The sequence below is a fragment of the Rhodofomes roseus genome (assembly GCF_022264815.1).
Source record: "Rhodofomes roseus strain CIRM-BRFM 1785 chromosome Unknown C8Q71scaffold_6, whole genome shotgun sequence".
Classification (NCBI taxonomy): Eukaryota; Fungi; Basidiomycota; class Agaricomycetes; order Polyporales; family Fomitopsidaceae; genus Rhodofomes; species Rhodofomes roseus.
Window position 1 is genome coordinate 1,187,662 of NW_025952962.1, and position 17,179 is coordinate 1,204,840.

The window sequence follows — 17,179 nt, forward strand, 5'->3', positions numbered from 1 at the left end:
TAAGGGGCGCCCCTCGCGCCCGGGCGACTCGGGGCCCCCGTTGCGCGGTCACGTGCGCGGATGGGCCACGGTGGCTCTGCTCAGGATGCGGAGCTTGGCACTTGCAGCCAATCACGAAGCCGAAATGTCGACGCGGTGGGGACACCGCGTTTTCGCTTAAATATAGGAAGGATCTGGGAAGGATTGCCTTCATCTCGACGAGTCCGAGCACAGTCCGACGCTCGTGCCAGTGTGTATGTACATAGGATCCACATGCATTGCCTCTGTCACTCATTTTGTACCATATCTTCGAGCCGCTCTACTGCTCTATCTGCTTCGCCTGTCGGAGTCGTCTGGTCGAGCCAATCCCACTGCTTCTCCAGTGCTGGGCCTAATCCCTGTAGACTATCTCCTTGGGGGCCGTCGAACTCGTACATCTTGCCCGACTCGTAGGAGCCCCGGAGGACGTGATTCGCGAGGGGCAGTCGAACGTGCTCGTAAGCGAGCAGTGCCTGTGGTAGCCTTGCTAGGGTAATGGAATGATGTCCCAAGAGATGCGCAAGGATGAACGCGTCCTGCGCTCATCGTACGTATGTTAGACGGGATGGGCGTTGATGCGTCGGATTGAAATGCACCTCTATGGCATGTCCTGCACCTGCGCCCTGGTGCGGACTCATGGCGTGTGCCTGGACCGTTGCATTGGAGAGCGCCCTATACATGATGCTCAAGAGACCTACCGCATCTCCAAGCAATGCGACCTTGTTCGATACGTACATTGGCAGAGGACGAAGATGATGTATGCCCCATCTTGTAGGCTTCTCGATACACTGTCCGAACAGCTCAATGCCATCGCATGGACTGAATGTGTACTCACGTACCTTGAGCATCTCTACGACTTCGGGTTCCCAGCCATTATAACAATCTAGTAATTCTTCTTGCGTACAGTCAACAACCCATGGCTCGCCGTCACGGTATGTTGACCCTTCAAGGTCAGGACGTGATGTACAAGCCACAACGTTGACGATACTACGCTTAGAGATGGAATAGCTGACGACGTGCTATGGAGGCGTCATGAACGACTGTGAAATCCGAGGCGTTCATGTTGTGCGGCCGTGACCAACCTTGTGTTTGCCACAATACTGCGATTTTCCGTGAGCGGCGAGATGCTTCCGGATGCACGACGGTCCATACCATCATTGGTGTTTCGATCGTCCTATGCTCCTTACCATCCAGAGCCTTGAGGCGGTCGACTGGGATCAAGCCTCGATAAACGGTAGTGCCGGTCCATATCGGGTTGATGTTTCGCAGTAACTCTTTCTGACCCATTCTCGCCTTCTCTTCAAGCATCTGTTTGCGAATCGTCGACTTGATGCCGTCACATCCGATCAGGACATCGCAGACTGCGGATGTGTTGTCGCTGAAATGCAACTCCACTGGCGTATCCGATGAGGTTTGCGAGTAAGAAATCAGTCGCTTGCCGAAGTGATCGACGCCTTCCGGTAGCGCGTCGACGAAGACGTCGAGGAATTGCGCGCGGTGAAAACGGATGCAGCCATCTGAGGCGGGTCGGTACAGTCAGGTATCCTCTGAAGATTGCGCGAAGATCACTGTACTCACACGGACGTTCAAAGAAGTAGAAGCGGTGACCTTCCTCCGGCTGGTCAGACTTGCGATAGTCAAATCCTACACCTTTTGTATACTTAGTTGCAGCGTGATGTGAGGTAGCCTGTAGCGCACCGTCGGAACCGTCAGGGGGAGCATGGGCTATTTCTGCGAACTTGCCATCCAGTCCGAGGAGAGTCAGTATCTCCCACGTCCGCGACCAGATCATGACGCCAGCACCGATCTCCTTGAAACGTGCAGCTGCTTCATACAGATCCACCTGTATGTCCGAGTGCTTTGAGAGAGCAACGGCAAGGCATAGACCTCCAATCCCCCCTCCACTATCGGGTAATGGCTCGTGAGCACTGAGCCATGCGACCGTTCAGGATGGACGACGAACCAAATTGCGACTCGAAACTTTGGGCCAGGCATGCGTGTGGGATCAGCGCGAAAGACTCAGCATCCTCACGATTGCCTTGCAGCTCGTTATCATCCTCATTCGCCACGTTCTGGGAATCGAGTGACACAAAAGGGTGCGCATGATGCTACCTGCTTCGACCATAGATAGAACCAGTAGCGGGAGATAGAGCGTGGTAGACCACGACACATGTAGTAGCCCCTTTTGAAGAGAAAAATGATAGAGTGTTTACATTAGTCGTAGACAGTGCAGTGTGCTGACTGCAACTTCCAGTACTCGGATCGACGGCGAGCATCCGTGTCGTTCAAGTTCAGTAGGATGGTTTGGTTGGCGCCCATTATGACCCTGCAGCAGGCGCCCAAGATACAGCTACCCCGATCGCGGCATGATCAAGATCTCACTTCAAGATTTTCTTGCGCTCGAGGCTGCAGGCATCGGTGCAGCATCGGCGCGGGCTCTCCTCACAACGTCTGGCGCGCCAGCCATATCATCACTGCAAATCAGCCAACATCATGGCCGACTCATTGGAGACCGCGCTGGCCAAGATACGCCCTCACACATCGTCGTCACTACCTCACCAAAAGACACCTGCGACCCTGCTGCACGCTCTCGAGGCGACCTTCCGGGAGCAGAACACTCAACCGTCTCCAACCGCCTACTTCGCCGCTCTTCTAACTACCATCGAGGGTGCCTTGCAAGCCGCACCTACATCCGGACCACCACTTGGCGACGGAGATGTACTACCTGCAATCCTCTACTTACTCGCCCTTGTCACCCCGCACGTCTCGCACCCTGTCATACGGGCCCACCTAGACACCACAATATCACTCACATCACCCCTGTTTCCTACTCTTGTCTCCCATGCGCCGCCGTTGCGATCGCAGCTCGGACTGTACGGTGCGATCTTCCAGGCCCTCGAACGTCCGCAGCTAGAGTCACAGGGCCTCCGCCAGTCTTTCAATTTCATTCTGCAGCTCACCCTCGATCCACGTCCGAAAGTGCGGAAGAAGGCTTGTGAGATCGTCAAAGAAGTCCTCGCAAATCCGCCGGCCCCATTGCTTCAACATCCCTATGCTCAGCGAGTCGCGGATTGGTCCATCTCCGCTCTCGGAGAAGTCAACACGGGTGCCCCAGTGAAGTTCAAGGGGAAGAAAGCAGAGACAGACAACCCGGACACTGCGATACATCTGCTCGCATTTTTGCGCCCTGTTCTCCCCACACTTCCTGCTGCAGTGAGTATCCGCGTTCTCTGTAATCATCATATGATCTGATGAACGCGCGCAAGTCCTTGCCCTCCCTAACATCATCCCTCCTCCTGCTCCCGCGGCTTGGCAACCCCTACCTTGCACAGTCTGCGTACTCCCTACTCTCCGATCTGCTTAGTTCGGCCGTCGACGATCCATCAAGCGGTATTCGAGAGCAGCTTTCGGACATCCTCGATGCCGTTCTCTCGTCTTCGCCCGCCAAGACCGACACTGTCCTGGCACCTGTGTGGGCAGCGGTCCTCGGAAACGCTATGCTTGCGCTTTACGCGACTGACTCAGAGAAGAGTGCGAAGGATGTGAACAAGGCCTGGAAGGCAGCATGGCCGCTGCTCGAGTTCCAGGACACAGAGACACGCAAGGCGGCGGCCCAGGCCCTCAACCAAGTGGGTCAGTGTTTCGCGCCTTCACTTATCAAATCCGCGCTCGCGGAGAAGGCTGGTCAGGAGAAGAAGTCGGTCATTGGCAAGATCGTCGCGCAGACGACCAAAGCCTTCGACGCACTCAGCTTGGCCCGCTCGATACTGGAGTTGCTCGCGGTTGTCTCGTCACTCATCGATAATCTGAGGTATCGCGGTGGCTCCAGAACGTCACCGACGGCGTCCGAACAGCTCCTTCTGCCCCTTATCGCGAAGGTGGGCGACCTCAGGGTACAGAAGACCTTCGAGTACAAGGAGGCCGCAGATGCCACTCTGAGCACAGCTATGCGTGTTCTGGGTCCCGAGGTTCTGCTCAAGGCTTTACCTCTCGATCTCGAACCAGCGGACAGGTACTTCACTATATCTCAACCATGTTGATTCACGACTTACCAGAACACAGACAAGCTGGTCGTGAACCGCGTGCCTTCCTACTCCCTCTCCTCTCCCAGCCACATCCCTCGCCTCTCGGACATTTCCTGGCGTACTTCGTACCTCTCACGGAGCGCATGTTCGATCTACAGCAAACCGCAGAGAGCGCCGGCCGCAAGTCGGAGGCGAAGGTGTGGAGCGTCCTCGTCGAGCAGATTTGGCAGGGCTTACCGGGCTACTGCTGGGGACCCCCGGATCTGCAGAAGGTAGAGTCTTATCTCGCCTGTGTGACGTATAAGCGACTAAGTAACATCCCAACAGGCCCTGACACCAGAATTCGCCCAGCTGCTGTCCCAGCTTCTGTACAACCAGACGGAGCTGCGGCCGGCCATTCTGCGCGCTCTCAAGACGTTGATCGAGTCGAATCTCGCCATCGCCTCTGGAGACCTCACCAAACTTCCGGAGTCGGTGCGCGTTGATGTGATCTCAGAAGCGGAGGCCGAGCAGAACGTGAAGTTCCTGCGCGGGCAGGCCGAGAGTTGGCTTGCTGTGCTCTTCAACGTGTTCAGCAGCGCCGGGAGAGACTCGCAGGGCATGGTCGGGGACGTCGTCAGTGTGTGGGCTGGCATCGCCGGTGAGCAGGTACGTGGAGCAGCCGAAGCACGCCATAATTTACACGACTCATCATACTTTGCAGGAGATTGCTAGGGCATACATCAAGCTTGTCGACCTGTTCAAGCAGAACCTCGTGAAGACGAGTAAGTCTGCGGGCGCAAAGGGCCTAGAGAACATCACCGCGGTAACCCAAGACCTGCTCGTGCTCGTGTTGCCTCACCTTTCCTCCGTGGATGCTACCGCGCTCTTCGACCTCTGCCTCAAGAGCGAGGTGCTGGAGAGCAGAGACAACGGCGTACAGAAGCGCGGGTACAAGATCCTTGCGAAGCTCGTGGAAGGCGAAAAGGCGACGGTAGATGTTGACGCGGTGCTCCGGCAACTGGACGGTGTCGCTGATGGTCTCGCTGCGGCAGCAAAGAAGGTTAGTTCTCATGTACTTAGCCGCTGAAGTCGATGCTGAATTTGTGGATGTAGGACCGATTCCAGCTGCTCACTCGTCTTGTCCCACTTATACCACCTGCGCATCTTCATCTCATGCTGTCCGTCATCCCAGAAGCGGTTCTCGGTACCAAGGAGCCGTCCGAGAAGGCTCGCAATGTTGCATTTGACCTGATTGTTGTGATGGGCAAGAAGATGAACGAGGGTGGAGTAGTCAAGCGGAGTGCGGTTGACGGAATGGATCAGGATGGTGCTCCAGAAGGTACGTGTGCGTAGCTTGACAGCAGACCTCGATACTTACGATCGGTATAGCGACTGCTAGTCTTGACGAATACATGACCATGATTGCTGGCGGACTAGCAGGTGCGACGCCGCATATGATTAGTGCGACCGTCACAGCTATTTCCCGTCTCGTCTTCGAGTTCAAGGGTACGTCATGCAAGCATCTCAGCTCTACTGTTACTGACAATGTCATTAGATTCGCTGTCCCTTCAGATGCAAAAGGATATCTTCACTACCCTCCTCGTCTTCGTCACCTCCGCCAACCGCGAGATTGTCAAGTCCGTGCTCGGTTTCGTCAAGCTCGCGATCCACACAATGGCCGCCGACCTTCTCCGCCCGCACCTCAAGGAGCTTGTCCCTGCTCTTCTCCGCTGGTCGCACGACCACAAGAACCACTTCAAGGCGAAGGTCCGCCACATTTTCGAGCGCATGCTCCGAAGATTCGGGTGGGAGGATGTGTACGCTTGTGCGGGTGAGGAGGACGCACGCAAAGTGCTGGTGAATATCAAGAAGAGGAAGGATAGGGCCAAGAGGAAGAAAGCCATGAACGCGGATAACGAGGACGAGGAGGTGTGTGAATCCCATCAACATATTGCTGCTCGCGCTCACATCTAGCCCCTCAGGAACCCGCGTCGAAGCCCTCTGGTGGAGATGCCTTCGAGGACGTTTTATACGGGAGCGAGAGTGAGCTTGACGATAGCGATGATGATGTACCCGCAGCTCGCAACGCGCGGTCTGAAAAATCCAAGAACAACAGCGGAGGGGCTCGTATTCGTATGGACGACAATGAACCCATGGATCTCTTGCACGGTGCAGCAGCCCGTCTCACCAGTGAGTAGCCTTCAACATTCTGACCTCCAGTCCCATGCTGAGTTGGAAGCAGACGCAAAAGGTGGCAAGCGGCGAAAGCCGGGCCAGGATGCCGCTCGCTTCAAGACAGATGAAGACAGTGGCAAAATGGTCATTGACGAGGACGAGGAAGCAGCGGATGAGGTCGCGGCAGCAGACGACGCTTACAAGGAGAGCTTGACATCAGCAGACGGTTTCACGCGCGGTCCGAACGGGCGTATCAAGTTCAACAAGGACACGAAGAAACGGCGGAGAGAAAATGAGGAGGCTGACGCAGATGTCGAGATGGGCGAGGCTGATGCGGCCGGTGGCAAGAAGAACAAGCGGAGAACAGAAGCTAAGCTTGGCCAAGAGTTCAAGGCTAAGGTACGTCTAATCAGCCTACCTCACTGACCATTGCTGACCCTCTGTACAGAAAGCTGGAGGCGATGTCAAGAAGGGGGGCGTGGAGCCATACGCCTACCTGTCGTTGTCACAAGCAGCCAAAAAGCAGGGACGCAAGCGCGTTGGAATCGCTGGGAAGCGATGAAGCAGACCGTTCACTAGCTGTGCTTGTACCTGTGTACTTTCTGAGGATCTATCTCGCTATGCATGTGTCTTTCGAACCACGGGTGGGGATACATACTGAATTGTACACCGGGTGGTACTGCGCGGTGCTTGCTTGGCCTTGATGCGGGGTAACACGTGAGCGTGCCGCGAGACCGCGACATAGCCGCGACGCGCTCGCTGCGAACGTTGCTCGGAGCGGTGCGCTCCAAGCATTGGCCCGCAGTAGCGGACGCCTCTACGTCTCTAGCCACCACTGCCTGTATGCTCACCCTGCCTGGCCGAGCCCTTGTTTCGTCGTGAAGCTTGAAGTCTGAGCTACTATCAGTATATCGTCTCAACTGGCATGCCCGCTGGCTCACCAACGCCATGGTCGTACTTCTTCATCAGGTCCGTGCAGTCATAGGTGTGCTTTATGTATATGTGCATGTTCTCAGACGTGGCAAACAGACTGCTGTTCAAGTTTGTGCTCAAGATATTCTACGGCACCATAGTAGTCGAGAATGCGCAGGTAATACCGCCTAGGGGCAAACCATGGTACGCGGTCACAATGTAACTACGCATCCTACATCGTACCGAGTCTCGTTTGCAGCATTGTATGCGCTAACCACAGCAACTCTCTGACCGATGCTCTGTGAGTACCATTACCGCACCTACAGAGAACGGGAGCAGCTGACCATAGATGCCAGTCTTCTGGTTACCACAATTCCGCACAAGGTGATGCACCTGTCTCCACTGTATCAACACAGGCACTCAACAGTAACAGAGGCGAAACCTTCTGCGTCTCACAGCCAAGTCGACGCAATTCGGCAAGAAAACATTCACCAGCTGGTTGATAGAGTCTGCTGGTACCGTACCCATCAAGCGACGCCAAGACTTCCCTAGTGGCGATGCGGACAATACAAATGTCATGCAGCACCTCATCGAGGTATGTACATTTGCCAACCTTCCTCGTGTCGGTCTCAGGTAGGCCTTCAACTTGATGACTTGCCAATTCTCAGGCTCTGGAGTACGGGGATGCTGTTTGCTTGTTCCCAGAAGGCATGAGCCGGTACCACCCGACTATTGCTCCGCTCAAGACTGGAGGTTAGTGTGGCTATTCATCGCTCGCTATACGCTGAATGAATGTCTACCGCCCCAGTTGCTCGCCTCGTCTCTGATGTACTGTCACGCAATCGACACAATCCCGACTTTGAGATGTTCGTGCAGACGTGCTCAATCACTTACATGTACGTGGAAAGCTCGTTGCATTCATATGATTGCTCACGGGTTCGTGCAGGCACCGACAACACTTCCGGTCAGACGTGTTGGTCACGTTCCACGAGCCTCTGAGGTTCACTCCCAAGGTAAGATAGACTGTCAACCCATGCCACACGAGCCACTCGTTGAACGAGCACTACAGGACAATCCTGAACTTCTCGTTCCCGTGAATTACGAAGAAATTCGCTCTCTCACAGCAAAGATGCACCAGCAAATTAGCCTCGGTACCCTCGACGCGCCCTCCTGGAAAATGACCCGAAACGCGAAGCTCGCGGCACGCATATATGCACCACTAGGGACGACGATGAGCTTGGGTGACTACGTGCGCGTTGTGCGGACGTTCCTGGAAGCGTTCAAGCTTTCGGATCGCCCCATATCCGAGAATCACAGCGGTAGCGAGGGTGAGGCTGTGTGCAAGGAGAATAACGAAGGCGCGATACGAGAGGACGAGAGGATCCGACAACTGGCTGATGACCTCAAGGTAATCCTCATGTGGAACTCTGTAGACTTGGTTCTCAGTCTTCCCTTCTGTAGGACTACCAAGACCAACTCGCCCGCCATGGCATCAAAGACGACCGCATCCGCCGACCAATCCCAACGCATATCATCCTCTACCGCATCATCGTGCGGCTCGCCTGGTTCGGCTTCCTCATCACCATCTCGCTCCCCGGGCTGCTCCTCTGGCTGCCCGTCTTCCTCACCACCTTCGTCGCCGTCTCGCGGTTCAAGCGCACCGGCCCGATCTGGGACACCTGGGACGAGATCGCGCAGTACAAGCTCATCTACGGGCTGCTCTCCGGGCTGTGCGTCTGGGGCAGCGCCACGGTGCTCACGTTCCCCTTCGCACCGCTCACCGTGGTGCTCGTCCCCGTCGCGATGTGGATGGCGCTGCGCTGGCTCGAGGACGCCGTCTCGGCGTTCCGCGCATTTGCGGTGCTCTCGACGCTCCTTCGCATGGGCCAGAAGCATATCTGGGAGCTGCATGCCGTGCGCGAGCAGCTGCATAAGCGCGTGATGGACCTGGCGGTGAACACTCTTGGGCTCCCGCCGGACCCGGAGACGTACTTCGCGCGCACGGGAGGGAAGGAGAAAGGGCGCGTGCGCGGACGGTGGGCGAGCAAGGCGAAGTATTTCTCTGTTCGCAGGAGGAGAAAGCGCGACTGGAACGAGACCTTGCGGCTCTACGACCAGGTGGACTACCCCGAGGACGAATACTGACAGCATTCAGCACCGAACATCTCTGCACGGACGTCTGTATCTATGAACGAACGATATAATGGAATTGCCTAACACGTGTATACGTGGAAAGTCAGGGGCAGGCGGCATATATGGGATGAAGCAGACGTTCCAGCAATAGTACAGTAAGGTTGAGAGCGGGGAGAGCGGTATGTGCGAAGTCGCGGCAGGTAAGAGTGTGCCGGGCGTCGGAGCACTAGTTCAAGAGACGTGATGGAAAGGACAGGCTTTTCATGATCGTGGTCGTGAACGTCGTGATATCATACCCAGATACATCAGCCCTCGATGGGACGGTATGCCCGTTTGCCGGCAGCCCAGCGGTGACCCTTGTTGGCGGAAATACCGGTGGTGATGATGCCGACGGTCGCCAGGGTACCGAAGATCCAGGAGAGCGTGTTGAGGACATAGGCAGTACCTGGAACGCGTTCAGCCTGACCCATTCGGGAGGGCATGCATGATAAACGTACCGGGGCGAGCCCGCTCGAAAGACGGGTACATGGCAAGGCGGTAGAGATGGGTCACGACAGCGAACGCTAGCACTTGGAATATGGCTGTAACCGCGGCCATCCGCCTCATCAGAAAGCATCCACAGGGCACAGCGTCGCTACGCACCTTGGAACGCCGCCAGCCACGCAACCATCTTCCAAATCCTCCGCCGCCGCGAGCGGGTGCTCACGCCAACCAGGATCGCGAGACACGCGACGACGCCGAACCCAATGCCCAGCTCGGTGAAGTAGTGCGCAGTGCTCCATACCATGCAGAACGTCTTGTTCTCCTTCTCGCAGTTGTCGACGACGCGGTTCGGGAAGGGGCGGCACTTGTAGTCGGTGTAGGCGAGGCGGCTGCCCTCAGGGAGACCGGGGATGACGATCACTTGCCTATCGCACCGCTTGTTGAGACCATACTGGACGGTCACTTTCGAGTGGAGGACCTCTGGGTTGTTCACGATGAGCCTTCAACGCTCAACATCAGCGGGAGAGCAAGCCGAGTGCAGCGGAACGGGCGAACCAGTCTGGCCGGGTGATGGAGAAACCATTCTGTGTAGGTTTACTGGGATTAATGGGACCTTTCGGGCGTATTAGATACGAGGGCAGCTCACCAGAATAACCGTGGCGAGGACGGCGAAAAATGCGATAACGTAGGAGGTCTTCCGCATGGCTGAGGCTCAATCTGGGGCTCCAGAGGAGGTGGGAGAGCAGACGAACTAAGTAGAACCGACGAAGCTCGCGCCTCGCCTGGAGGAGGTCCTGCCGCACGCCCAGATCCGAGTCCGCCGCCCGCCCCACAACGTCACCCCGCCGCAGTCCAATTCAGTCCACCCATGCTGGTCATACAAACACAATGTGATCTTCTCGCAAGGTTCCTATCGATTAGTGGTCAGATCATCACGTTGTGGCTGCCTTGCATACGAAACCGTGGAGACGGGGGCTCGACTCCCCCTAGGAACATTTTATTTTGTTTCATTTGTTTTGTCCAGACGCCCTGTGTACTCCGTCCACGCCTTGCGCGTGCCCGAAACGTGCTGAACAAACCTGAGACATGTAAGTATGTACCCAGCGCTGCGGTCCGTCGATACGAGCAAAGAAACTTGACATGGCTCGCGGGATGCAATTGCACAATTCTCCTTGGGTGTTGACCAGTGCCAATAAGGCGGTCAGATCGCGCAAGCACAAGCCCTTCAAGCAAACAATGACCTGTGCGCAACTCGAGAGCCGTAAGAGACGCGGGGCACTCGCTCGGGATGTCGTACTTACAGTGGGTGTTTGCGATTTGTATTCAGCAAGGTGCATACTGAACATTGATGGATTGGGTAGAACTTGGACAAGAGCCGGATGCGCGCTGCATAACTGATACATATATGTGTAGTTCGCGAGCCGAATGAATGTGAGACTTTTCCATCGCTGTTTCCGGAGTGATAGAGGGCAAGTACCATGCTTGTGAGACAGAAACGTCGATTCCTTCAGGTACGTTGCTTCCTGCCAAAAAGAGAAGCACATGAGGTCAATTGACAGCAAGCATGAGTAACATGTAGACTCACGTACTGGACGTGACCACCGATCATGTAAACCAATACGGCTCGAGTATATCGCCTAGATAGCTCGGGCGTCGGTTGCGTTTCATTAGAGCCATTGAGCAGCCTGAGGGGACGTACAGGTGTCTGATCTCCGAGATGGGAACTGCTTCGGCACTACTGTATTTTCCGCCTGTGTGCATGAAAGACGTTCACTATACCGCGGTGATGCCACGGTGCGAACCAATTCCGGAAACTAGGAACGACCAGCTCCCGGGCTGTTTCGCGGATCCGCTGCTCGCTCGAGAGTGGCAGTCTACGCAAGACATACTTTGCATCTATCCTGACGTCGACGCTCTTCAACGCGTCGAAGTACGGCCGCGCCATGACCTCGTGCAGGCTGTGCATGTCTGCAGTAAATTGCTTCTGGGTCCGTTCGAGCCACCCTTTCCGAAGATAGTGGTCCGGGAGAATAAGATCAACCCAGAAGTTGACGGTGATGTGCTCGAGACGATGGCTCCGGACTGTGGAGAGCGTCACACGAAGTTTGTCCGCCATCGATTGCCAACCGTCTTGGGGATCCTCAGGGTCATTGATGGCGTACAATGCAAGCGTCACTTCACGAAGGGCCACATTGGCAAGGAGATTATGACTGCCGGATGATCCTCCTGCAAGATAACCTCATGTCAGTGGATGAGCAAGTAGTATAGCTTGGAGAAACGACTGACGCCAAGGGAAAAATGGAGGACGGGGGATCGGATGTACTGCCCGAAAGCACGTCAGAAACCGACCGCTTGTTTTGACAAGTCGGTCGGTCTGATTGAACACAGTTTGATATTCCTCATCAGATGTCAAGCAGAGAGTCGAATTCATTGTCAGATCACGGAGGGAGGCGCAGCTTTCCGAATCTACCAACCAGTTAACGAGGGATAGCAAGGCCCTGACGCAACCGGGTTGAGGCGAGACACCAATCTGAAGGCGTTGAAGCTTGATACTGGACTGCAGGCACGAGCTGGGTCGTGCTAGATGTGGTGAGCCGTTGTTGGGAGGGTACGCTTGCATCATTGTCACGCTATCGAGACCAAGTTCTTCCAAGCGTGGAAATGCGCGGACGATCCGGCGCAGTTCGGTGATATTGCACAGCTCCACGCGATACAACTCCAATGTTACCAGACGCTCGAAATGCGAGAGCGCGAGGAAGAAGGTCGGGTGCATAGAAGGTCGTAGGGCGGCGTTGATCGTGAGGATCTCCAGTAAGGGCAGCGCGTTGGAAAAGACTAGGGGCAGAGCGTCCAGAAATGGCTTCTGTTGTGAGCGCCGGTCCTCATGGGCAACTAGCAGTTGATGCGTGGTCGTGAGCATTTGCTTTACGCGGGGCGACCTGCGTGATTGCTCGACCAATGAGTTGAATGATTTGCGGGATTTGATATGAACGACATAATACAGGTTGTGGGTGGAGCGGGCATACCAAGCGCGACTGACCAACGCCGCGATCGGCAAGTCGCAGTAGTCCATTTCGTCAACGATGCTTTCGCAGACTTCCATAGGAACGCGATCGGAGAGGAATCGAGGCAAGGCGCCATCCACAGGAAGCTCCTTGTCCAGTGGACTTCGGCAGCCTTTCGACTGCGGGACATCGACATGTGCCAGGTGGCCTTTGGTGCATGGCGTAGTCGCGAGGATCACACGCGAGCCTGCGGGAGGCGTCAGCGTAGATGGAGAGACTCGAGTTGTCTGACGAAGCAATGAGCGACGGTGTAGCGGTATTCATGGAGCAGACAAACATTGGGAAAGAGATTGGTGTGTGTCATCCTCTCCGTCACGTCTCTATCATAAGGAATCAGTCACCGGGACAAAAGGATTCCATGAAAATCAATACCTCGAGTGTGCGGGTGGAAGTAGCCGTAGCAAGGCAGTCCTCAATCGGATGGCACGCATTTATATACGAGCACGATTGGCTGCCCACCCTATCTGTGCATCGTGGAGGTGCCATGCGGTATGCTTCCCTGCCACAGAAGCCTGTGCACGCCTTCTGTGGTCGCCCCGAACACTGACCGTGTTCACAGGAATATCGACAATCGGATCTTGCCGTATCTCAGCGCTCAGCGCTCAGCACCTAGCCTTCGCCACAAAGACCAAGCAGAGGGAAGACAACTACGCTGCGATTATGCGCAGCCTGTCCCCGGAGTAAGGCAGCGAGGACGAGGGCGAGGCAAGATCATTGAGCCATTTGTGTTGCTTTAACATCAAGTGCGCGCCCTTAGTACTATGATCATGCGGCCCCCGTTCCTTGCACAATCTGCTGACAGGAGGAGGAGGGGGCCCATTTAGCCAAGCAGCACGCGCGATACAAGTACCACCGACTTACTATGACGCTCAAAGTGGGCTAAGCGAGGCACCCGGTACTACATGTCGGTCGAAACCGTTACGCGACATGTCGCTGTGAGAGACCCATAGCCGGAGGACGTGAGACTGCCGCCGTAGTCAAGCCCGGGTCGTCTGAGCAGAGCGACGGTTCTAGAGTCTGAGCGGGTATGTCCTACTAGAAGCTGGAACTGGTCGCTGATAGGGTTCGCCCGTAGCCTGACATCGGACTAACTTGAACACAACTGGCGACGAAAGTACTTTCCGACATCACCACGATACTGCGAGCAGGGATATTAAGCATGATACGTTGTCGAGTAAGCTGTTGCGTGATACTCACCTATTATACGGTAGAAAGCCCAGAAGTGGGATCTTTAATCATTGGACGTGCATATGTATGTCACTGCCAATTAGCGCTCGCCGTACGGCGCTGCTTCCTGAGGTTCCTCGTTGGACGACCACGCGGTCACATGATCACGGTGGGAGGCTGTTCAACGTTCAACTTGTTGATGCGTACTACTACTAGTACATAAGACGCGTTAGCGGAGATTCACGTCGTTCTTGTATCACGGCTCATACTCACCTCGCCACACCTCATTCCCCTACATCCTTCACATCCTCTGCAAGCGTTTCCATGCCTGCTGCTCGTCGTACTTCTCTCAGGGCATCCAGGCCTGCGCCACAACCATTGCCTCGGCCTTCGTCCGCCTCGAGGTCCCATTCCACCACACGTCAAGCTCAGCGTGACAAGGTCTTGTCTGACCAGCTCATTCGATACGGGTGTCTATGGGAAGAACATGCTCATCACATCCGCACCAAAGAAAAGACGGAGGAAGGGCTTACATCGACTCACGCGCGTGCTTCGGATCGCTGGGCCAACGACCCAGAGTTCTCGCGGGGACGTGGTCCTACAAAAAATTACGCAGAGGAGAAAGGCGGCTATGTTGAGTACATCGAGGGGATAATAAGGGCGCGTACTAAGCCCATTACGGAGATGTCAGTTGAAGAGTAAGTCCGTGAACCGTCCTATCTTGAGGTCGGTAGCATTAATAGTTTGTCTCAGCCATTGCATCATCTCGTTTGCCGCAATCAGCGCATACAATGTTATCTTTTGCAACGAGCTGTCTGGGGATCTAGAGCGGATTGGCAGGCTCAAACCTAACATCTCGAAGAATCTGTATGCACCGCCCGCTCATCTATCCGATGTATCACTCACTATCAGCGCAGTTTCCAGTGTGCTCAGGCGTATCAGAACTCTGAACCTGACTTTCTCAATCACCCTGCACGCTCAAAACGTCCGCAGACGAGAAAGATTGAAGCAGAAATCCGTGGCGTTGCTCAACTCGGAAACACCTTCAAGTATAAGACCTCTGCGATGCGCAAGCCCCGCTCCTGCATCGTCACGTTGGTCGCGACAGGACTGGAGAGCACACATTATACGATCAAACATCTCACTGCGAAAGATCCGGATGGTGTGCGGGCCCAACCGGTGACGTTGTCTGAGGACGATTTCCGACAGATCTGGGATGCTCGCGTACGAGACTAGGGGGTCGTTTGAATGTGCAGTCTCAGGTTGCTATGTGTAATGTTTTCTAGTCCTGCTGCTGTGCTGTCTCGCTATGGCGTCCCCATCGAACTTGTGATGTGTTGTCCTCGTTTGTTCGCCTGTTGAGTATACCCCAGAGTACAAGGTACACATTGTATCGTTGCGTTAAAGACCTTGTCGGACGACCACACAGTCACCGTCGCGGTGGGAGGGTGTTCAACGTTCAAGTGAATGTAAGGGTAACACACGGAGTCGGACGTCCCTACACCCATCCCCCTAAGTTAGGCCTCCGTACTCAGCACTCTGTGCACTGGCAGCGCTCAGCATCATTCTATTACGCGTCACCTCCTGCGACCAACAACCAGCCGACACTTCAGTCGCTCATCATGCCGGCTACTGCACTCCAACCCGGATCTCGTCGGGCCACTAGACCCCCAACCCGTTCTACGCCTGTCGCGGCGCGATCTTCTGCATCGTGCTCTGTGACGCGTCAAGCTGCTCAACTTGAGCGCGAGACACGCCTGACGGACCAGCTCACCCGATATGGGTGTCTGTGGGAAGAACAGTGGCAGTCTGCTATATTGTGGTCCTCGTCTCTGTATCTGTTAGAGTTTGTTGCCAATGTACATTCACCGAGTCTATTGACCATCCGAGTGAACCAAGTTAGACCGTCACTACTTCTAGAGCGTCACTGACTCACTGCCTCGATCATGATGCCTTGAGATCTGGTTGCCTTTCTGGTCGATACCTGGTGGGTTGAACACTACCGTCGAACTGTTGTCCTATTACGGACCAACGAGAGGTGATATAATGACATAGTTCAAAGCAATTCTGGACGACATAGCATTAGAAGTGTAGTACCGAGAGCGTAGAGAGAGCAGTTCAACCACGGATGAAAAAGAGATAGCATCGCAAGTGGCAAGACGGGTGACAGGTGCCAAGAGCATGAGGCGACGAGGGTTGGCGCAGAGTCACCACGGTAAACCGAGTAAACTGGACTGGAAGTGGTCGGTCAGCTATTATACACTGTATGTTGCAAGCCACCCACATCCTACTAAGGCCTACCAACACCAACTGGGGTCCAACGGGTGTGGCGCTGAAGGGACATGATTCGGTACAAGGTTCGCCGGAGTGGTGCCCGTGAGATGAGTAGCCATATTGCCACCAAGCCGCACTTCATTAGTGGCGATCATTGTGTGGTGGTCGATGTGAAACATCTGTAATCTGCTGACCGCCGTAGAAAATATGCCCGCTGGCTCGATTACGCGCAGATTGCACATGTAGTGGTAAACGGCAAGGCCGCTGATGTTCTGGCAGTTGTACACTGAGTATTGGGCGTGATAAAACCCTTGTCGCTGAAGGCGTCTCGCTATTCTTGAATAAATGGTCGCTGTGGGGGAGCAACCCGCGTATGAAATGCTCGTATATAGACCAGAGATTTTCACGAACTTACAACGATTGACTCCCCAGCCATTTGGGGGTGGGTCTTGCATAATCCTAGTCGATAAATCGAAAGTAAGGCCCCATTCATCTATGGGCATGAAGAACATGAATGCCGCCGGAGGCATCGCTGACGACGGATTGGTGATCACGATCACTGTAGAAGATGTTAAAGAGCTTACGTGCTTGCACAACTTGGACATTTGGACCAGGCCCACCGGGAGGAGGAGGCATTTGAGGAATGTGTGGAGTGCGATCTAAACGTGTGTTTGGATACGCAAGGCACTTCACCGCCCTTATGTACCCGCAGGAACACCATTATTCTGGAAATCTAAGCCAGATATTCCCCACTCTCCGAGTCACTCTCAAGGCAGTCGGCTTCTAGTGGTATCTGGAACAATGGCAAAGAACCCCGTTAGCGGTGAAATGTGGTTACAGATGAGTACTCGCCGGCGAGGCGGTACAGATTGTCATGGTCAGAAGGCCCTTTGTCTATACCGTAGCCAGTGGCTAGTCGATGAGTCGGAAGCGCGTTCGCGAGAA

At 55.0% G+C, this 17,179-nt stretch overlaps 7 protein-coding genes and 1 non-coding gene across 8 annotated transcripts; 4 read left to right on the plus strand and 4 right to left on the minus strand.

The window, feature by feature from the left end:
* Positions 1-138: 138 nt before the first annotated feature.
* On the minus strand, positions 139-2,299 carry C8Q71DRAFT_821401 (FAD/NAD-P-binding domain-containing protein). Its single transcript, XM_047926203.1, has 8 exons — positions 1,982-2,299; positions 1,717-1,922; positions 1,597-1,668; positions 1,171-1,535; positions 1,101-1,118; positions 858-1,037; positions 615-806; positions 139-554 (listed from the first exon to the last, which is right to left on the minus strand). Exons 1-8 carry the CDS (start codon positions 2,011-2,013, stop codon positions 267-269), a joined length of 1,353 nt encoding a protein of 450 aa, XP_047781123.1. The 5' UTR covers positions 2,014-2,299; the 3' UTR covers positions 139-266.
* Positions 2,300-2,434: 135 nt separating this feature from the next.
* Positions 2,435-6,838, plus strand: C8Q71DRAFT_831795 (ribosomal RNA-processing protein 12). Its single transcript, XM_047926379.1, has 11 exons — positions 2,435-3,231; positions 3,285-4,030; positions 4,081-4,315; positions 4,371-4,691; positions 4,747-5,085; positions 5,139-5,364; positions 5,415-5,531; positions 5,581-5,954; positions 6,008-6,215; positions 6,268-6,599; positions 6,649-6,838. Exons 1-11 carry the CDS (start codon positions 2,512-2,514, stop codon positions 6,760-6,762), a joined length of 3,732 nt encoding a protein of 1,243 aa, XP_047781124.1. The 5' UTR covers positions 2,435-2,511; the 3' UTR covers positions 6,763-6,838.
* A 43-nt stretch (positions 6,839-6,881) lies between these two features.
* Positions 6,882-9,257, plus strand: C8Q71DRAFT_894938 (uncharacterized protein; the record flags this gene model as incomplete). Its single annotated transcript, XM_047928728.1, has 10 exons — positions 6,882-7,169; positions 7,230-7,316; positions 7,372-7,413; positions 7,469-7,496; positions 7,546-7,707; positions 7,781-7,865; positions 7,921-8,008; positions 8,059-8,125; positions 8,182-8,520; positions 8,574-9,257. The coding sequence occupies exons 1-10, from the start codon at positions 7,126-7,128 to the stop codon at positions 9,255-9,257; spliced, it is 1,626 nt and encodes a 541-aa protein (XP_047781125.1). The 5' UTR covers positions 6,882-7,125.
* Positions 9,258-9,550: 293 nt separating this feature from the next.
* C8Q71DRAFT_703963 (uncharacterized protein) lies at positions 9,551-10,431 on the minus strand (the record flags this gene model as incomplete). Its single annotated transcript, XM_047920352.1, has 5 exons — positions 9,551-9,690; positions 9,743-9,826; positions 9,888-10,228; positions 10,284-10,312; positions 10,375-10,431. 5 exons carry the CDS (start codon positions 10,429-10,431, stop codon positions 9,551-9,553), a joined length of 651 nt encoding a protein of 216 aa, XP_047781126.1.
* A 203-nt stretch (positions 10,432-10,634) lies between these two features.
* C8Q71DRAFT_t44 lies at positions 10,635-10,723 on the plus strand. Its single transcript has one exon. It is a non-coding gene; the product is annotated as a tRNA-His (tRNA).
* Positions 10,724-11,051: 328 nt separating this feature from the next.
* Positions 11,052-12,801, minus strand: C8Q71DRAFT_722314 (uncharacterized protein; the record flags this gene model as incomplete). Its single annotated transcript, XM_047921519.1, has 5 exons — positions 11,052-11,122; positions 11,206-11,251; positions 11,314-11,413; positions 11,531-11,954; positions 12,255-12,801. The coding sequence occupies 5 exons, from the start codon at positions 12,799-12,801 to the stop codon at positions 11,052-11,054; spliced, it is 1,188 nt and encodes a 395-aa protein (XP_047781127.1).
* A 1,338-nt stretch (positions 12,802-14,139) lies between these two features.
* Positions 14,140-15,397, plus strand: C8Q71DRAFT_508878 (uncharacterized protein). Its single transcript, XM_047919033.1, has 3 exons — positions 14,140-14,658; positions 14,714-14,827; positions 14,878-15,397. Exons 1-3 carry the CDS (start codon positions 14,285-14,287, stop codon positions 15,194-15,196), a joined length of 807 nt encoding a protein of 268 aa, XP_047781128.1. The 5' UTR covers positions 14,140-14,284; the 3' UTR covers positions 15,197-15,397.
* A 611-nt stretch (positions 15,398-16,008) lies between these two features.
* C8Q71DRAFT_749171 (uncharacterized protein) lies at positions 16,009-17,125 on the minus strand. The gene is given in 6 exon segments (XM_047923186.1): positions 16,009-16,194; positions 16,245-16,586; positions 16,650-16,766; positions 16,819-16,890; positions 16,902-16,911; positions 16,928-17,125. The coding sequence occupies 3 exon segments, from the start codon at positions 16,868-16,870 to the stop codon at positions 16,258-16,260; spliced, it is 498 nt and encodes a 165-aa protein (XP_047781129.1). The 5' UTR covers positions 16,871-16,890; positions 16,902-16,911; positions 16,928-17,125; the 3' UTR covers positions 16,009-16,194; positions 16,245-16,257.
* Positions 17,126-17,179: the final 54 nt, after the last annotated feature.

What these genes read in the sequence shown, in the direction of transcription:
- C8Q71DRAFT_821401 (XM_047926203.1), bottom strand. Translation starts at nt 2,013, where the DNA reads ATGCCTGGCCCAAAGTTTCGAGTCGCAATTTG. An exon ending in AAGTTTCGAGTCGCAATTTG is followed by an intron (nt 1,923 to 1,981) that starts GTTCGTCGTCCA and finishes ATTACCCGATAG; the next exon opens with TGGAGGGGGGATTGGAGGTC. An exon ending in CTACTTCTTTGAACGTCCGT is followed by an intron (nt 1,536 to 1,596) that starts GTGAGTACAGTG and finishes GACCCGCCTCAG; the next exon opens with ATGGCTGCATCCGTTTTCAC.
- C8Q71DRAFT_831795 (XM_047926379.1), top strand. Translation starts at nt 2,512, where the DNA reads ATGGCCGACTCATTGGAGACCGCGCTGGCCAAGATACGCCCTCACACA. An exon ending in TCCCCACACTTCCTGCTGCA is followed by an intron (nt 3,232 to 3,284) that starts GTGAGTATCCGC and finishes AACGCGCGCAAG; the next exon opens with TCCTTGCCCTCCCTAACATC. An exon ending in TCTCGTCTTCGAGTTCAAGG is followed by an intron (nt 5,532 to 5,580) that starts GTACGTCATGCA and finishes CAATGTCATTAG; the next exon opens with ATTCGCTGTCCCTTCAGATG.
- C8Q71DRAFT_508878 (XM_047919033.1), top strand. Translation starts at nt 14,285, where the DNA reads ATGCCTGCTGCTCGTCGTACTTCTCTCAGGGCATCCAGGCCTGCGCCA. An exon ending in ACGGAGATGTCAGTTGAAGA is followed by an intron (nt 14,659 to 14,713) that starts GTAAGTCCGTGA and finishes AGTTTGTCTCAG; the next exon opens with CCATTGCATCATCTCGTTTG. An exon ending in CCTAACATCTCGAAGAATCT is followed by an intron (nt 14,828 to 14,877) that starts GTATGCACCGCC and finishes CTATCAGCGCAG; the next exon opens with TTTCCAGTGTGCTCAGGCGT.
- C8Q71DRAFT_749171 (XM_047923186.1), bottom strand. Translation starts at nt 16,870, where the DNA reads ATGCCTCCTCCTCCCGGTGGGCCTGGTCCAAATGTCCAAGTTGTGCAA. An exon ending in TGTCCAAGTTGTGCAAGCAC is followed by an intron (nt 16,767 to 16,818) that starts GTAAGCTCTTTA and finishes ATCCGTCGTCAG; the next exon opens with CGATGCCTCCGGCGGCATTC. An exon ending in TGGCTGGGGAGTCAATCGTT is followed by an intron (nt 16,587 to 16,649) that starts GTAAGTTCGTGA and finishes GCTCCCCCACAG; the next exon opens with CGACCATTTATTCAAGAATA.